The sequence below is a fragment of the Acipenser ruthenus genome, chromosome 4, assembly GCF_902713425.1.
Source record: "Acipenser ruthenus chromosome 4, fAciRut3.2 maternal haplotype, whole genome shotgun sequence".
Lineage (NCBI taxonomy): Eukaryota > Metazoa > Chordata > Actinopteri > Acipenseriformes > Acipenseridae > Acipenser > Acipenser ruthenus.
In genome coordinates, this window is record NC_081192.1 from 55,661,287 (window position 1) to 55,676,174 (window position 14,888).

Genomic DNA, 14,888 nt, shown 5'->3' on the forward strand with positions numbered 1-14,888 from the left:
CATCTTGTTCTAGAAATTAATATTTATTTAGATGCACCAAGAACCAAAAAGTAATGTTTTACCTTATCCACTAAATAAAAATATATACAATATGTAGGAAGGCTGTATACACATATATACATTTCGCATAGGCTCCGACTCTGTGGGTGACAGGGCGTCCCAAACATTTATTTACAGACGCTATATGCTCTCCCGGGAATGTGCATCAATAACTTTACAGGCAAACCCCCCCTCCCCCCCCCCCCCCAAAAAGCATACATATTAAAATTATTTCAATTAATTCCTGTGTCTCTCATTTTTGTCTGAAGTGGCTTCTCATATGAGAAATGGTGTATGTATGGTGTATGTATGCCTACATTCTTTTAATAACAAAGCAGCACCTTAGTTTGCCGCATTTGTGACTTGCTGATTTTAGCAGGTGGTGCTGCTGAGAATTTATAGATATTCTTTTTTTTAGGACATTTCAATAAGCTTTCTATACAAGCTTCTAACACACGTACACAGTGTCATTGTGGACATGCTAGAGATACCTCGTGAAAAAAGATACCAGCATGACACCGGAGTGCAAGTCAATCTGTGGACTGTCCTTGTCAATACAACTGTTCAATCTGGTTTTGCTAAAAGAGAATTGCTAAAATAGAAACTGTTTCTATTGGTTTTTTTTTCATTGCACGACTGGAATGAAATGGACCAATCAGAAGCAATGTTAACACCCTTGACACACGTCAAACACACGCCTCAAAACAAGTTAATCATTTTATGTAGTACCAGTAGTCATGGCTTGCAGGTGGTGCAAGTCACTTAACCTCCTTGTGCTCCATCATGAAGATGAGATGTTAAATTAATGTTATATTGTAAGTGACTCTGCATATAATGCACAGTTCACAGCCTACCTCTGTAAAGCGCTTTGTGATGGTGGTTCGCTGTGAAAGGTGTTATATAAAAATAAAGCTATTGTTATTATTAAAGTCAGCTGGGTCGACGGATGGTTTTTTGAGTACCGGGGTTACTCAGGCAAGCTTAAGGGCAGCAGGAACTGAGCCAGGGACAGGTTGAGAGGATGAACGGGAGATGGATCGGTCGGTGGCTGGATGTAGGATTTGGTCAATGGTTTTAAAGACCACATTGGGTTTACCGTGTCCCACAGTTATGATTTCAGAGAAGTACTTCACCCTGGCAGTGGCAAGCGCACGCCTGTAACTACCGAGATGGTCGGTCCAGATCTCTCAGTGAACCGTTAGTCCAGACAACCTCCACTTGTGCTCAAGCTTGCGGCAGGCAGACTTAAGCAATCAAAGTTCAAGGGTGTACCATAGGCGGTTTCTATCTTTTTTTCTGACGGTTCTGGTTTTAAGTGGTGCAACAGTGTCAATGATCTGAGTAAGGGTGGCATCCTAGAGGGTCATCGCATCATCAACAGAGGACGGGAGAGTACCAGTTAGGGGGGATGAAGAGACACATTCGGAGAGTTTCAAAGGATTCAGCAGATTCTTGGGACAGAAGGAGATAACAGTAGAGGAAGGATCAGGGAGATTAATATTAGCAGTGATTAAGAAATGGTCAGAGAGAGATATCTGAGACGGAGAGATCTGAGGGGTCAAGACCCTTGGTGATGAGCAGATCCAGGGTGTGTCCTCGGGTGTGAGTGGGGACATTGACAGATTGAGAGAGCCCAAGACAGTCCTGAAGTGTGTTGAAGTCGGTCACTAGGGGGGAGGAAGGCAAGTCAACATGAATGTTGAAGTCACCTAGGAATAGGATTTTGTCAGTAGAAGTGCAGACGAGGGAGAGGAATTCTGAAAACTCTGCAATAAAAGCAGTTATTTTTAGGTGCTCGGTAGATAACATCAAGGGCGAGGGACATGGGAGAGGGGAGCTTGATGGCGAGATGCTCAAATGAAGAAAACGCTGGCAAAGAAATAACTGAGGAAGCAAGCAAGCACAGAATTGGCAATAACAGCAGTGTCCCTGCCTCGGCCAGTGAGGCGAGGTTTGTCAAAGAGGGAATAGCCTTTTGGGGTGGCTAGATGCAGCGAGTGCATGTAATTTACAGAGTGCCAGGTTTCAGCTAGACGGAGAAGAACAAGATCAGTATAATTTATAAGTTTGCTGAGAAGCAGAAATTTGTTAGTTAGAGAACGACAATTGAAAAAGGAGATTTTCAAATTTGTAGCAGGCAGCGTAGGGGGAGGAGGAGTTAGTAATGGTATGTACAGCAGGTACATGCTAGTGTTCAGCCCTCAGACGGCTGGCTTTCTAAGACACTGTTTGCCAATTTATTCTATCCACATGACCTAGAGCCGTATACTTGACACACTATTTTTATCAACCTCACGATTCAACACAGCTCAGCAGTTTACTAACAAATTAAATACAATCCACTTACCTGGTTATATGTTGAGTCGCCCAGCAGCAGCACATAGTTCAGAAAATGAGCATAGACAAACAGCACGTGTGGCCCCAATTGTAAGGTAAACTAAATGTTTGCACAGTTAAGATGCCAGTATAAGTGCAGACAAGCTCAGACTCGCACACACGCCCACTATTTTAAAAGACACTAATCGCTGTTCACTTGACACAATATTCTAATCAACCTCACGATTCAACACAGCACAGTTTACAAAACTTAAATTACAATTGTTAAAGGCAGGGATAGTTACCCCAGCAAGAACAATTTTAATGATTTTAAGAGTACATCTCTGGGGTCTTCAATATTATATATATATATATCTACACACACACACACAGTGGTTTCAAATAATGTCACATTTTGTTGAATTACAAATAATGTATGCACAGTTTTTCTAACAAACTTTTCTATTCAAAGATGTAGTGGTTAAACTGAACACTGTTATATGAGGAGGTTAAATGTCAGCAAAACTTGCAAAGAAAATGTACAAAATGAAATTTACTGGTTGCATAAGTATTCAGCCCCTTAAGTCAGTACTTGGTAGAAGCACATTTTGCAGCAATTACTGTCTTTTGGATAGGTCTCTACTAGCTTTGCACAGTAGGATGGTGAAATTTTTGCCCATTCTTCATGGGAAAATTGCTCCAGTTCTGATAAGTTTGTTGGGGATCGTCGATGGACTACAATCTTCAAGTCTTGCCATACATTTTCGATTGGATTCAAGTCAGGGCTTTGACTGGGCCACTCAAGAAACATTAATCCTCTTCTTGTTCAACCACTCCAATGTGGCTTTGTGCTTCGGGTCATTGTCCTGCTGAAATGTGAATTTCCTCCCCAGTTTCAGAGTCTTGGCTGACTCAAACAGGTTTTCCTCAAGGATTCGCCTGTACTTTGCACCATCCATTCTCCCCTCTATCCTGACAAGCTTCCCATTCCCAGCTGAAGAGAAGCATCCCCATAACATGATGCTGCCACCACCATGCTTGACAGTTGGGATAGTGTTGACTGGGTGATGTGCAGTGTTGGGCTTGCGCCAGACATAACACTTGGAATTTAGACCAAAAAGTTCAATTTTTGTCTCGTCTGACCACAAAACCTTTTTCCACATGTCTGCAGTATCATCTACATGCTTTTTCACAAACTCCATACGTGCTTTAAGATGAGGCTTTTTGAGTAATGGCTTCTTTCCGTCCATACAGGCCAGCTTTGTGTAGGGACCGGCTTATTGTTGATGTGTGAACACTGACTCCCATCTCGGACACAGAACTTTGCAGATCTCTCAAGGTTATTGTTGGCTTCAGAGTGTCATCCCGAACCAGTTTCCTGCTTGCCCGGTTGCTCAGTTTGGGACCTGATCTGGGTAGTGTCTGGGTGGTATGATGCATCTTCCACTTCTTAATGATGGACTTCACTGTGCTGAGAGGGATAATCAGCGCCTTTGAAATTTTCTTGTACCCTTCTCCTGCTCTGTGCCTCTACCACTTCATCCCTGACTTGTTTCAAAAGATCCTTGGTCTTTATGGTTGCTTTGTTGGATCACAATGAGAGTTGCAGCTTGAAAGTCTTTATATACCTGAGTACTTTGAGTACACACAGGCTGAAACAATTTTTTTGACCTTTCAAACAAATAATTTGCACCTCAGCTGATTTATGGCTGCAGTGGCAAAGGGGTTGATTACTTATGCGACTGAGATTAATCAGTTTTTCTCTGTAAATATGACTTATTTACAGTGCCTACACCCCCCCGTCTAAACCTCCTTTCAAAATGTTCACCTTTTGTTGCCTTATAGCCTGGAATTAAAATGCATTAAAATAGTTTTTTTCCATTTATCTTCACATCCTACCCCACAACTTCCAAGTAAAAAATATTCTAGAAATTTGTAGAAAATTAATTAAAAATAAAAACTGAAATAGCTTGGTTGGATAAGTGTCCACCCCCTGTGTAATAGCAATCCTAAATTAGCTCATCTGTAACCAATCGCCTTCAAAATCACACACCAAGTTAAGTGGACTCCACCTGTGTTAAACTGTAGTTATTCATATGATTTCAGGATAAATTCAGCAGTTCCTGTAGGTTCCCTCTGCTGGGTAGTGCATTTCAAAGCAAAGACTCAACCATGAGCACCAAAAGAACTCTGGGACAAAGTTGTTGAAAGGCACAGATCAGGGGATGGGTATAAAAAAATACCAAAGGCCTTGAATATCCCTTGGAGCTCAGTCAAGATGATTATTAAGAAGTGGAAGGTGTATGGCACCACCAAGACCCTGCCTAGATCAGGCCATCCCTCCAAACTGGATGACCAAGCAAGAAGGAGACTGATCAGAGAGGCTACAAAGAGGCCAATGGCAACTGCAAGAGCTACAGGCTTTTATGGCCAAGACTGGTCAAAGTGTGCATGTGACAACAATATCCCAAGCACTCCACAAATCTGGCCTGTATGGTAGGGTGGCAAGAAGAAAGCCATTACTCAAGAAAGCCCACCTTGAATCCCGTTTGAAGTATGCAAACAAAACACTCGAGATTCTGTAGCCATGTAGCAAAAAGTTTTGTGGTCTGACAAAACTAAAATGGAACTTTTTGGCCTAAATGCAAAGCGTTATGTTTGGTGCAAACCCAACACAGCGCATCACCCAAAGAACACCATCCCTACTGAGAAGCATGGTGGTGGCAGCATCATGTTATGGGGATGTTTCTCATCGGCAGGGACTGGGGCACTTGTCAGGATAGAAGGGAAAATGAATGGAGCAAAGTACAGAGGTCCTTGAGGAAAACCTGCTGCTCTCTGCAAGAAAGCTGAAACTGGGACGGAAGTTCACCTTTCAGCATGACAACGACCCAAAGCTCACAGCCAAAGCTACACTGGCTACGGAACAGAAAGGTAAATGTCCTTGAGTGGCCCAGTCAGAGCCCCAACCTAAATCCAATCGGAAATTTGTGGCATGACTTGAAGATTGCTGTCCATCAACGCTCCCCAAGGAACATGACAGAGCTTGAACAGTTTTGTAAAGAAGAATGGTCAAATATTGTTAAATCTAGGTGTGCAAAGTTGGTAGAGACCTATCCCAACAGACTCACAGCTGTAATTGCTGCCAAAGGTGCTTCCACCAAGTATTAACTCAGGGGGGTGGAGACTTATCCAATTATGATCTTTCAGTTTTGTATTTTCAATATATAACTTTGTGGAGTATGGTGTGTAGATAAGTGTAAAAAAACCTCATTTAAATGCATGAAACTCTTAGGCACTGACAACAAAATGTGAAGAAAGTTCAAGGGGGTGTAGACTTTCTATAGGCACTGTATATACAGTAATATATATATATATATATATATATATATATATATATATATATATATATATATATATATATAACAAATGGGAATTGATTTTATTTTAATACATGGCCGGTAAAACGCAACTGACGTGTCTCTGGGTAATGGATATCAGAGTGCTGACTGTATCTAGTTGTCTGCAGTATGTGTTAATCCTGATTGTGTTGTTTGTTCAGTAACTTGTTCACAGTGTGTGTTCCTAGCTCAGATGAGACGTGCCTTAAATAAAGTTGCTGAAAGTAAATCGGACTGCTTCAAGTTATTTGATTTCAACTCGTCATTCAAACCAGAGACTAATTGCTATTGTGGTTACTGTATTGCCACTGACAGCAAACATTATTCTCTATTGTTTTATTGGTAAATATTTTCTTTCAACAATCACAAAAAAGTAAAATACACGAATACTGTATTTACGTATTTTAAGATATTGAAAGATAACATTCAAGGTCCTTTATCAGCGATTTAAGCTCTTGCATTGACCAATCAGGTTAAAGGAAATCTCCAATCCATTATCTAATTAATTACTTTGTTATTTATTATTCAATTGAAATGGTAACATTGCTGATATTTTATTCAGTGAATGTATTTTTGATTATTTCTTTATATATGCGTTTTAATTGGCACTTTCTGGCATTTGGATGTGTTGTTGGGTCTGGTGGCCCTCAGGGCTGTTTAGGGTTACACATGCAGCCCTTACATTCATCTCAGCTTCAAAACAAACAAATCAGGGCCGACGTAAGATTTACACCATTTGCTGTTGAATGTGTTTATAATGCATTGTCACTTAAACCAAGAGCCAACCAGGCTTGGGTTTTTAGATATTTGGGCAGAAACACGATCCCTGCTTGGACAACTGGCAAGCGCGTCATTTTACAATGGTGATGTAGGAGGGCGGAGCGAGCTTCACTCAGTGCTGCCTCTATGATACAGAAGCATTTTAACCTCAAACAAATATTGTAAAAATGATTGTAGCACAGGGATAATAATATTTTCTTAATAGACTAATACATCACATTTTAACAAGACTTTAATAATATATAGTAAATATACTTTTATATATGGTAAAACAGAGCCCATGCCTTTAAGAGTGACACATACGCATATATCTGCAGTGAGGACTTAGTGCACTGGCAGAACTGCTGTGCCCATGACATTCTTACGTTTGCTCACAGTGAAAGGTGTGTTTTTGGGACGCTTGCTTGTATGCTTAAAAGTTTGGCCTTTTCATTTAAAACCACCATCTAGCTTAAAATATTTTTGATTGATAGTGTTGATCTTTTTGTATACATATTATTTTTTTTTAAATTATGAAGGTCTGAGTCAGTAGAGGGCATAACTAAAATCCAAGATGGCCGCCTAGTAGAAAAAGTAGCTGAATATGGTGTGTTAAAACTACATTTTACATGACAAACACATTTGTGGGGCATTTTGATCTCAGGTACGTTTAACTACTCAACTGAAATGTAACTGAAATCTACACTTGAAATGTATTTGCGTACGTTTAACCACTCAACTGAAATGTAACTGAAATCTACACTTGAAATGTATTTGCTTACGATTGTAAGTCGCCCTGGATAAGGGAGTCTGCTAAGAAATAAATAATAATAATAATAATGATAATAATAATAATAATAATAATAATAATAATAATAATAATAATAATAATAATAATAATAATAATAATAACTGCCCATTTATTTTGGCAATTTCCATGTTAATTTTTTTTTTTTGCAGATTTTTCATTCTTTGCCCTCAAATAAGCAATTTGGACAGTTTTCAAAACAATGTTTGCTATTTTTTTTTTAATACACACTTTTTTATTGTGATTATGAAAAATCGAAATACAGTATTTCAACAGAACTTAAATAACAAAACAACGTGTTTCCAATTGTAGCATTAATATATAGATCACAAGATAACAATTTTATTTTTCAATGGCAGCATTTTATATGTATAATTTAATCCAAGGCTCATAATGGAACGTGAAACAAGCAATGTGATTGGTCGAGCAAGGTTCCATCTGTCCGTATATATTGGATCGATACGGACAGTTGGAGCCTTGTCACATATTCTAAATCACTGCGCTGCCTCACAGAATTTAAACTAAGTATCGTGTAGCTATCTAGATGTACAGCTGTAACTATGAAACTGAGTGACCAATTACCTGCAAAAAATCCCCAAATAGTAAGCAGACATGCCGATTTGGATGAAGAACAATTAAATGAACTGGAAGATAGCAAAACAGATAAAATACAAAAAAAAATAATAATTAAAAATCGCTGACTTTATGCTTACTCACCCTGACTTTGTCACCACAAACAACATATTTTTAGCGGTTTGTAAACACTAAAGAAAAACATAAAGACACCTGTGCACATTATCCACCCCTCTCTGACACAGACCTTGAACAAATTACTGAAATCCGAGATGTCCTTTAATTTATTTTTATTCCTCACGTCTGTTCTGCTCTGTGCCGTCTCAACCGCTCCGTGGTGTATTTTTTCAATGGCAATGTGCACACTATCAAAAAAATGATTCACCTTCCATGTTTTAATTCAATTAATTTACTCATCTTAACTTAGTGTGTAGTTCAAAGTTATACATGGGACTGCTTTATTTGGTGTAAGGATATTTAATAAAAAAAACACTAATAATATTTTGCCTTAAACATGATTATGCTTTTTTGTTTTTCTTCAAATCCACTGTTTTACTTGGATTATAAATGCAATAAGGACCTTTAGGGCGTCCGTATTATTATTAAACCTTTATTTAAATAGGTAAGCACATTGAGATTAAAATCTCTTTTACAAGTGCGACCAAGCCAAGAAAGGCAGCAGCAACACAATAAAACATGGTACAAAAACAGATACAAAAATAAAACACAAATCATAATAATGCAATCAACAATCAGTGAAACAGCCAACAATCAAATAGTAACAAACAGTAACAAGCCTACTCAACTACTTAAAACATGCACAACTCTCAAGTAGATAATCGTGCAGATTACTCTTAAATTGTACTCAAGTTAATCAGGACTGCAATTTAAGATTAGATTGTAAATCATTCCAAGACCAAGGAGCAAAATAAGCAAATGATCTTTTAGCAGCCTCTGTACGCACTTTAGGAACCATGAAATTCAAAAACGTATGCAATCTAATACTGTAGTTACAAAAAGCGACTATAAAGTATCCATTTATATATGGAGGTAATTTACAAAGAAAAGCCTTATATAACATAATATACCAGTGCTTCAACCTTCGCAGAGCCAAGGAGGTCCAGCCAACCAAACTGTATAACACACAATGATGATTACTGTAACTTGAATTACTGTATATGTCGAATATATGGACATCTTGACCTCGTCTTGTGCGTCCCCATGGCATATATTTGACGTATACGGATGCCCAGCCGGGTCTTATTGCATACATTACACATTTTTTCTCCAATGGCAGCAGTACAATAACATTATAATGCTTGTGCAGGCATATCACTTTTTAGAAATTCTTTTTGGTGTGATATATTTCAAAGCAGTCGCACTTCAAACCCTCATCAATGCCAACATCTTTATCTAGCACATACACATCAGAAAACTTGCGTCGCAAATTTTCAATCACGTCATATACTGTATCTTCCCCAGTTTCAGGCACGGGTGTACAATGCTGTTATTAAGCATTATTATCTGTGAAGTGTAGGTACTATAAATAAATAGGTAGTTTTGACCAGTACCACTCCTGATAAGGCTTCCTTACAACCTGTAACACCAAAAAATAAAGAAATCTCCTCATTTTATTCTCTGTAGCTACACAGGCATTCATTTTTCACTCTCAGCTGCGTATATACAGATGATCCGGTCTGTCAAGCACATTTCTTAGGGACTGCTGCCACCTGCCAGTGAAAAACAAAACTGCATACAATTTTACAATACATTTTTCTTATTTTTTCATTGAAGCACGTTAAAAAGATGTGTTAAACTTTGCAGATGCACATATTTGCAGCGCCTGCACGCTATTCTCACAGGAGTGACTAATTTGGACTCCCTTGTGCTCCATGTGGAAATAGTGGGATAGCAGCTGGGTGGTTAAATTAGGTCAAAACTAAATGTAATAATTGATTTTTGATTTTTTTTGTTGCAATCTAAAATTTCGTTTAACCACCTGTGGCAGAGAGAGAAGAAATCTGAGCTGCAAAGGGTGCTGTGTAAGGTTGGTGGTATGCTTTCCCACAGACAGAGTGACTTGATGGTAGGTGGGAGCCGGAAGTCGGCCAGTTTGGAGGAAGCACGTAGTTGCGAGTTTGCTAAACAAATCCATTGTGATCAGCCCGGCGTCATGGTCTATCCAATCGCTGCCTGCCCCACAGCTGATCACAGGGTGAAGTTTGGCAGTACAAAGGGGATGTAGCTACGAGAATACAGCCGCTTACACTGGAGTTACTAACACGCCGGCGTGCTGTGTTAAGAACATAAGAAAGTTTACAAACGAGAGGAGGCCATTCAGCCCATCTTGCTCATTTGGTTGTTAGTAGCTTATTGATCCCAGAATCTCATCAAGCAGCTTCTTGAAGGATCCCAGGGTGTCAGCTTCAACAACATTACTGGGGAGTTGTTTTGTGTTGGTATTGCAGAGGACTTGGAGACGAGAGCTGCAGCTACGGAGCCAACACAAACCCCTGAGCACTACCCTCACTACACAGCACAGACACACACCACTATCCCTTGTTTTGTGCACAGTTTTGTGCACCATGGCGATTACAGTTGTGTACAGTATTATCGCTGGTATAGGAGTGGATTGTTATGATTTTTTTATTTAATAAACACAGACATTTGGAAACTGCAATTTAATTGTTTTGACATTAATTTATTCCCCACAACACTCACATCCTGTCACACCACCCTACCCAAAGACACCTAGGGAAATCGAACATAGCCGAAGAAGGCTGCAATGGGGTTAAAAAATGAAAACCAGGAGAACCAGCTCTGTCATGCAATAATCTCTTCCATTGCTGAGTTGCATTACTTGGTGATTGCAGACTTTCAACTACCATTTTTAAAATGAATAGATTATACAGCAGGCACCAAAATATGAACCCACATGACCAAAAGCCAAAGATGAGCCTTAAGGTTATCTCCAAAATATAACCGTGCACCAGGGATAATAAAACTGGTATTGAAGTTCATGTCAAAGCACTTTCAGCAGTGGTAGATGGAAACAACACTATAATGTTTAGTTCACAAAGAAATACAACAGTCCTATAACAGTCCATCCAAAACATGTCAGTAATTACTAATTAGCAATAGCGACTCATTATTAAAGTCTAATCTATACATTGATTTATAGAACAGGCAATATGTACTTACCTCCTGAACCACCTACTTCAACAACCAGCTCAAAGGATTCTGTACTGCCATTTACATCAGATCCTGAAGTAAGCTCACCTGAGAAACAGGTATCGAATTGTTTTAATTATTATAATAACTATCAGCAGCAAAATCTTTCACCTTAGTAAGGCAGGTATGTTTAATTTTGTGCAAAACATTATTCAAAGTTGCCTGACTAAATATTTGTCATTTAAACAGTACATTTTATTTACTAGTAAGCATTTTCTGTACATATGTACCTCTGATAGTGCACTATGTAGAAGGGCTAGAAGAAGCGCACTGCTCATTTAAATATTATGCACACAAAAGCTACCTTCTTTATTCAATATTCCCACACTGCAGAACAGTATAGATAACCTGTTTCTAGAAAACTAAATCAGAATATCACGGTTCTGAAAACATTTTCTTGTATGTGTATATGCTACAGGTCTAGGCCCTCCAAATTACATTTCGGTAGATGAGAAGTTGTAAAGCACAGCTGAATGTCTAGCACCACAACTCTTTCATTGAGATGTACCGTAGAAACAACCAAGAGGCCAGAATTTGCTAATCTCACACAATGCCCAGTAATACAGTTACAACTGCAGTATAATTTTTGATAAAATGGTGTGATTATGTACTAACCTTTTCCTTCAGAGGAGTCACTAAGCCTTCTGGTCTGCCTACTGTTGGGGTTCAACATGGTAACATATCCAGAAAAGTAATCCAGGTTCACTTTTTCTCTCAAAGTCTTTAAAGCTTTGTGACCACACATGTTTGTGCGGGAGAAATCTAGGAAGAACAAGCACAATACATTTGATATGAAGTATGAGAAAGTGAACACATATACACCTAAGCTAATGGGAGTTAGTAATATAGAATTCACCTTATCCCTCTACTATGTAGTAAGGTAGTAAAAACAAAGAACAAAAAAAAAGTTCAAATGTTATTGTGTCAGTAAATCAAAGACATGTACTTATAAATTAGTGTGATCATTCCATATATGTGTTGTTTTAACTCCAGAAAGCAATTGCTTGCAGGTGTGAAGCAGAGATACAGATTGTACTTTGAGCAATTAACATTTAGAGTGCCTCTGCATACCAGCATCTATTTCAATTGATTTATTATCAACTTATTATTTCAACATTTCAAGGCCTCTTATATGTACTGAATCCCCAGAGCATGGGACTATAAATAGCATGGTGACTGGAGGTCTAGACTATTACTTTATTTTACACTGGCACACAATCATCCTGGTTCAGTTTTCTTTCCAAATATATTTAGCTGGCTCATATCAAACACAGACAAAAAAACAAACAAACAAACAAAAAAAACTACCATCTGTTATGGATATATAAATAGGCCCCCATCAATTTCTTTCTTAAAAATGCAGACCTCTCCTTTTCAGGAGGTCTGAGGACAGAAAAATGTATTTAAGTTCCCTTGGGTCTGTGGTGATAGTTCGCCACCTTGTGAAAGGTTAGGCATCTCACCCTCTACAGTAGTATTTCCCAACCTTTTCTGACCAGCGGCACACCTTGATACATGCAATGTTTATGAGGCACACCAAACATATATTTTATGACAAAAGCACAGTCACTCGATCCGGGGTGGAACAGGTCGATAAGGCACCTCTAAGTAGGGTGGTCAAACTTATTTTTAGATTTAAACAGAAACACATCAAATTGATTATATTTACCAGTTTTAACCTAACTTAGATATCTGAAACAAAAACCATTAAAAAATATTTTAATGCGTACAAATATGCTAATGATTTAACCCGGAAGTCCTTGGGTTACCGTGCACGGTGAAAGTTTTAATAGTTAAAAAAATAAAAGTGATTATATTAAAATAACATCACAATTTTTTTATATATATATATATATATATATATATATATACAGTGCCTTGCGAAAGTATTCGGCCCCCTTGAACTTTGCGACCCTTTGGCTTCAAACAAAGATATGAAACTGTAATTTTTTGTGAAGAATCAACAACAAGTGGGACACAATCATGAAGTGGAACGAAATTTATTGGATATTTCAAACTTTTTTAACAAATAAAAAACTGAAAAATTGGGCGTGCAAAATTATTCAGCCCCTTTACTTTCAGTGCAGCAAACTCTCTCCAGAAGTTCAGTGAGGATCTCTGAATGATCCAATGTTGACCTAAATGACTAATGATGATAAATAGAATCCACCTGTGTGTAATCAAGTCTCCGTATAAATGCACCTGCACTGTGATAGTCTCAGAGGTCCGTTTAAAGCGCAGAGAGCATCATGAAGAACAAGGAACACACCAGGCAGGTCCGAGATACTGTTGTGGAGAAGTTTAAAGCCGGATTTGGATACAAAAAGATTTCCCAAGCTTTAAACATCCCAAGGAGCACTGTGCAAGCGATAATATTGAAATGAAAGGAGTATCAGACCACTGCAAATCTACCAAGACCTGGCCGTCCCTCTAAACTTTCAGCTCATACAAGGAGAAGACTGATCAGAGATGCAGCCAAGAGGCCCATGATCACTCTGGATGAACTGCAGAGATCTACAGCTGAGGTGGGAGACTCTGTCCATAGGACAACAATCAGTCGTATACTGCACAAATCTGGCCTTTATGGAAGAGTGGCAAGAAGAAAGCCATTTCTTAAAGATATCCATAAAAAGTGTCGTTTACAGTTTGCCACAAGCCACCTGGGAGACACACCAAACATGTGGAAGAAGGTGCTCTGGTCAGATGAAACCAAAATCAAACTTTTTGGCAACAATGCAAAACGTTATGTTTGGCGTAAAAGCAACACAGCTCATCACCCTGAACACACCATCCCCACTGTCAAACATGGTGGTGGCAGCATCATGGTTTGGGCCTGCTTTTCTTCAGCAGGGACAGGGAAGATGGTTAAAATTGATGGGAAGATGGATGGAGCCAAATACAGGACCATTCTGGAAGAAAACCTGATGGAGTCTGCAAAAGACCTGAGACTGGGACGGAGATTTGTCTTCCAACAAGACAATGATCCAAAACATAAAGCAAAATCTACAATGGAATGGTTCACAAATAAACATATCCAGGTGTTAGAATGGCCAAGTCAAAGTGCAGACCTGAATCCAATCGAGAATCTGTGGAAAGAACTGAAAACTGCTGTTCACAAATGCTCTCCATCCAACCTCACTGAGCTCGAGCTGTTTTGCAAGGAGGAATGGGCAAAAATTTCAGTCTCTCGATGTGCAAAACTGATAGAGACATACCCCAAGCGACTTACAGCTGTAATCGCAGCAAAAGGTGGCGCTACAAAGTATTAACTTAAGGGGGCTGAATAATTTTGCACGCCCAATTTTTCAGTTTTTTATTTGTTAAAAAAGTTTGAAATATCCAATAAATTTCGTTCCACTTCATGATTGTGTCCCACTTCTTGTTGATTCTTCACAAAAAATTACAGTTTCATATCTTTATGTTTGAAGCCTGAAATGTGGCAAAAGGTCGCAAAGTTCAAGGGGGCCGAATACTTTCGCAAGGCACTGTATATATATATATATATATATATATATATATATATTCAGTACCAGTCAAAAGTTTGAGTACACTTGCTGGAAACTAGTTTTTTTTCATAATTGACAATGTTTTACATCGTATACGTTTCTGTAAATACTTGAAAATGAAAACACATGTTACAATATACAAAACAAAACAGAAGGAGTATCAAAGCAATGTTCAAGAAAATTGAAAATTGTCTCTAAATCTTCAAAATAGCCACCCTTTGCCTTAATAAGGGGCAGTTAATCGCCGGTTTCGCA

The 14,888-nt window shown here is 38.6% G+C and overlaps 1 protein-coding gene across 2 annotated transcripts in view; it reads right to left on the reverse strand.

Annotated features, from left to right (window-relative positions):
• Positions 1 to 14,888, reverse strand: part of fam91a1 (family with sequence similarity 91 member A1) — a 126,935-nt gene that overhangs the window by 16,684 nt on the left and 95,363 nt on the right. For both annotated transcript variants that reach the window (XM_034000966.3, XM_034000965.3), the window contains exons 20-21: positions 11,743 to 11,889; positions 11,098 to 11,175 (exon numbers count right to left, since the gene is read on the reverse strand). In XM_034000966.3, the coding sequence (XP_033856857.3) occupies positions 11,098 to 11,175; positions 11,743 to 11,889 (225 nt within the window). The remainder of the gene's footprint in view (positions 1 to 11,097; positions 11,176 to 11,742; positions 11,890 to 14,888) is intronic.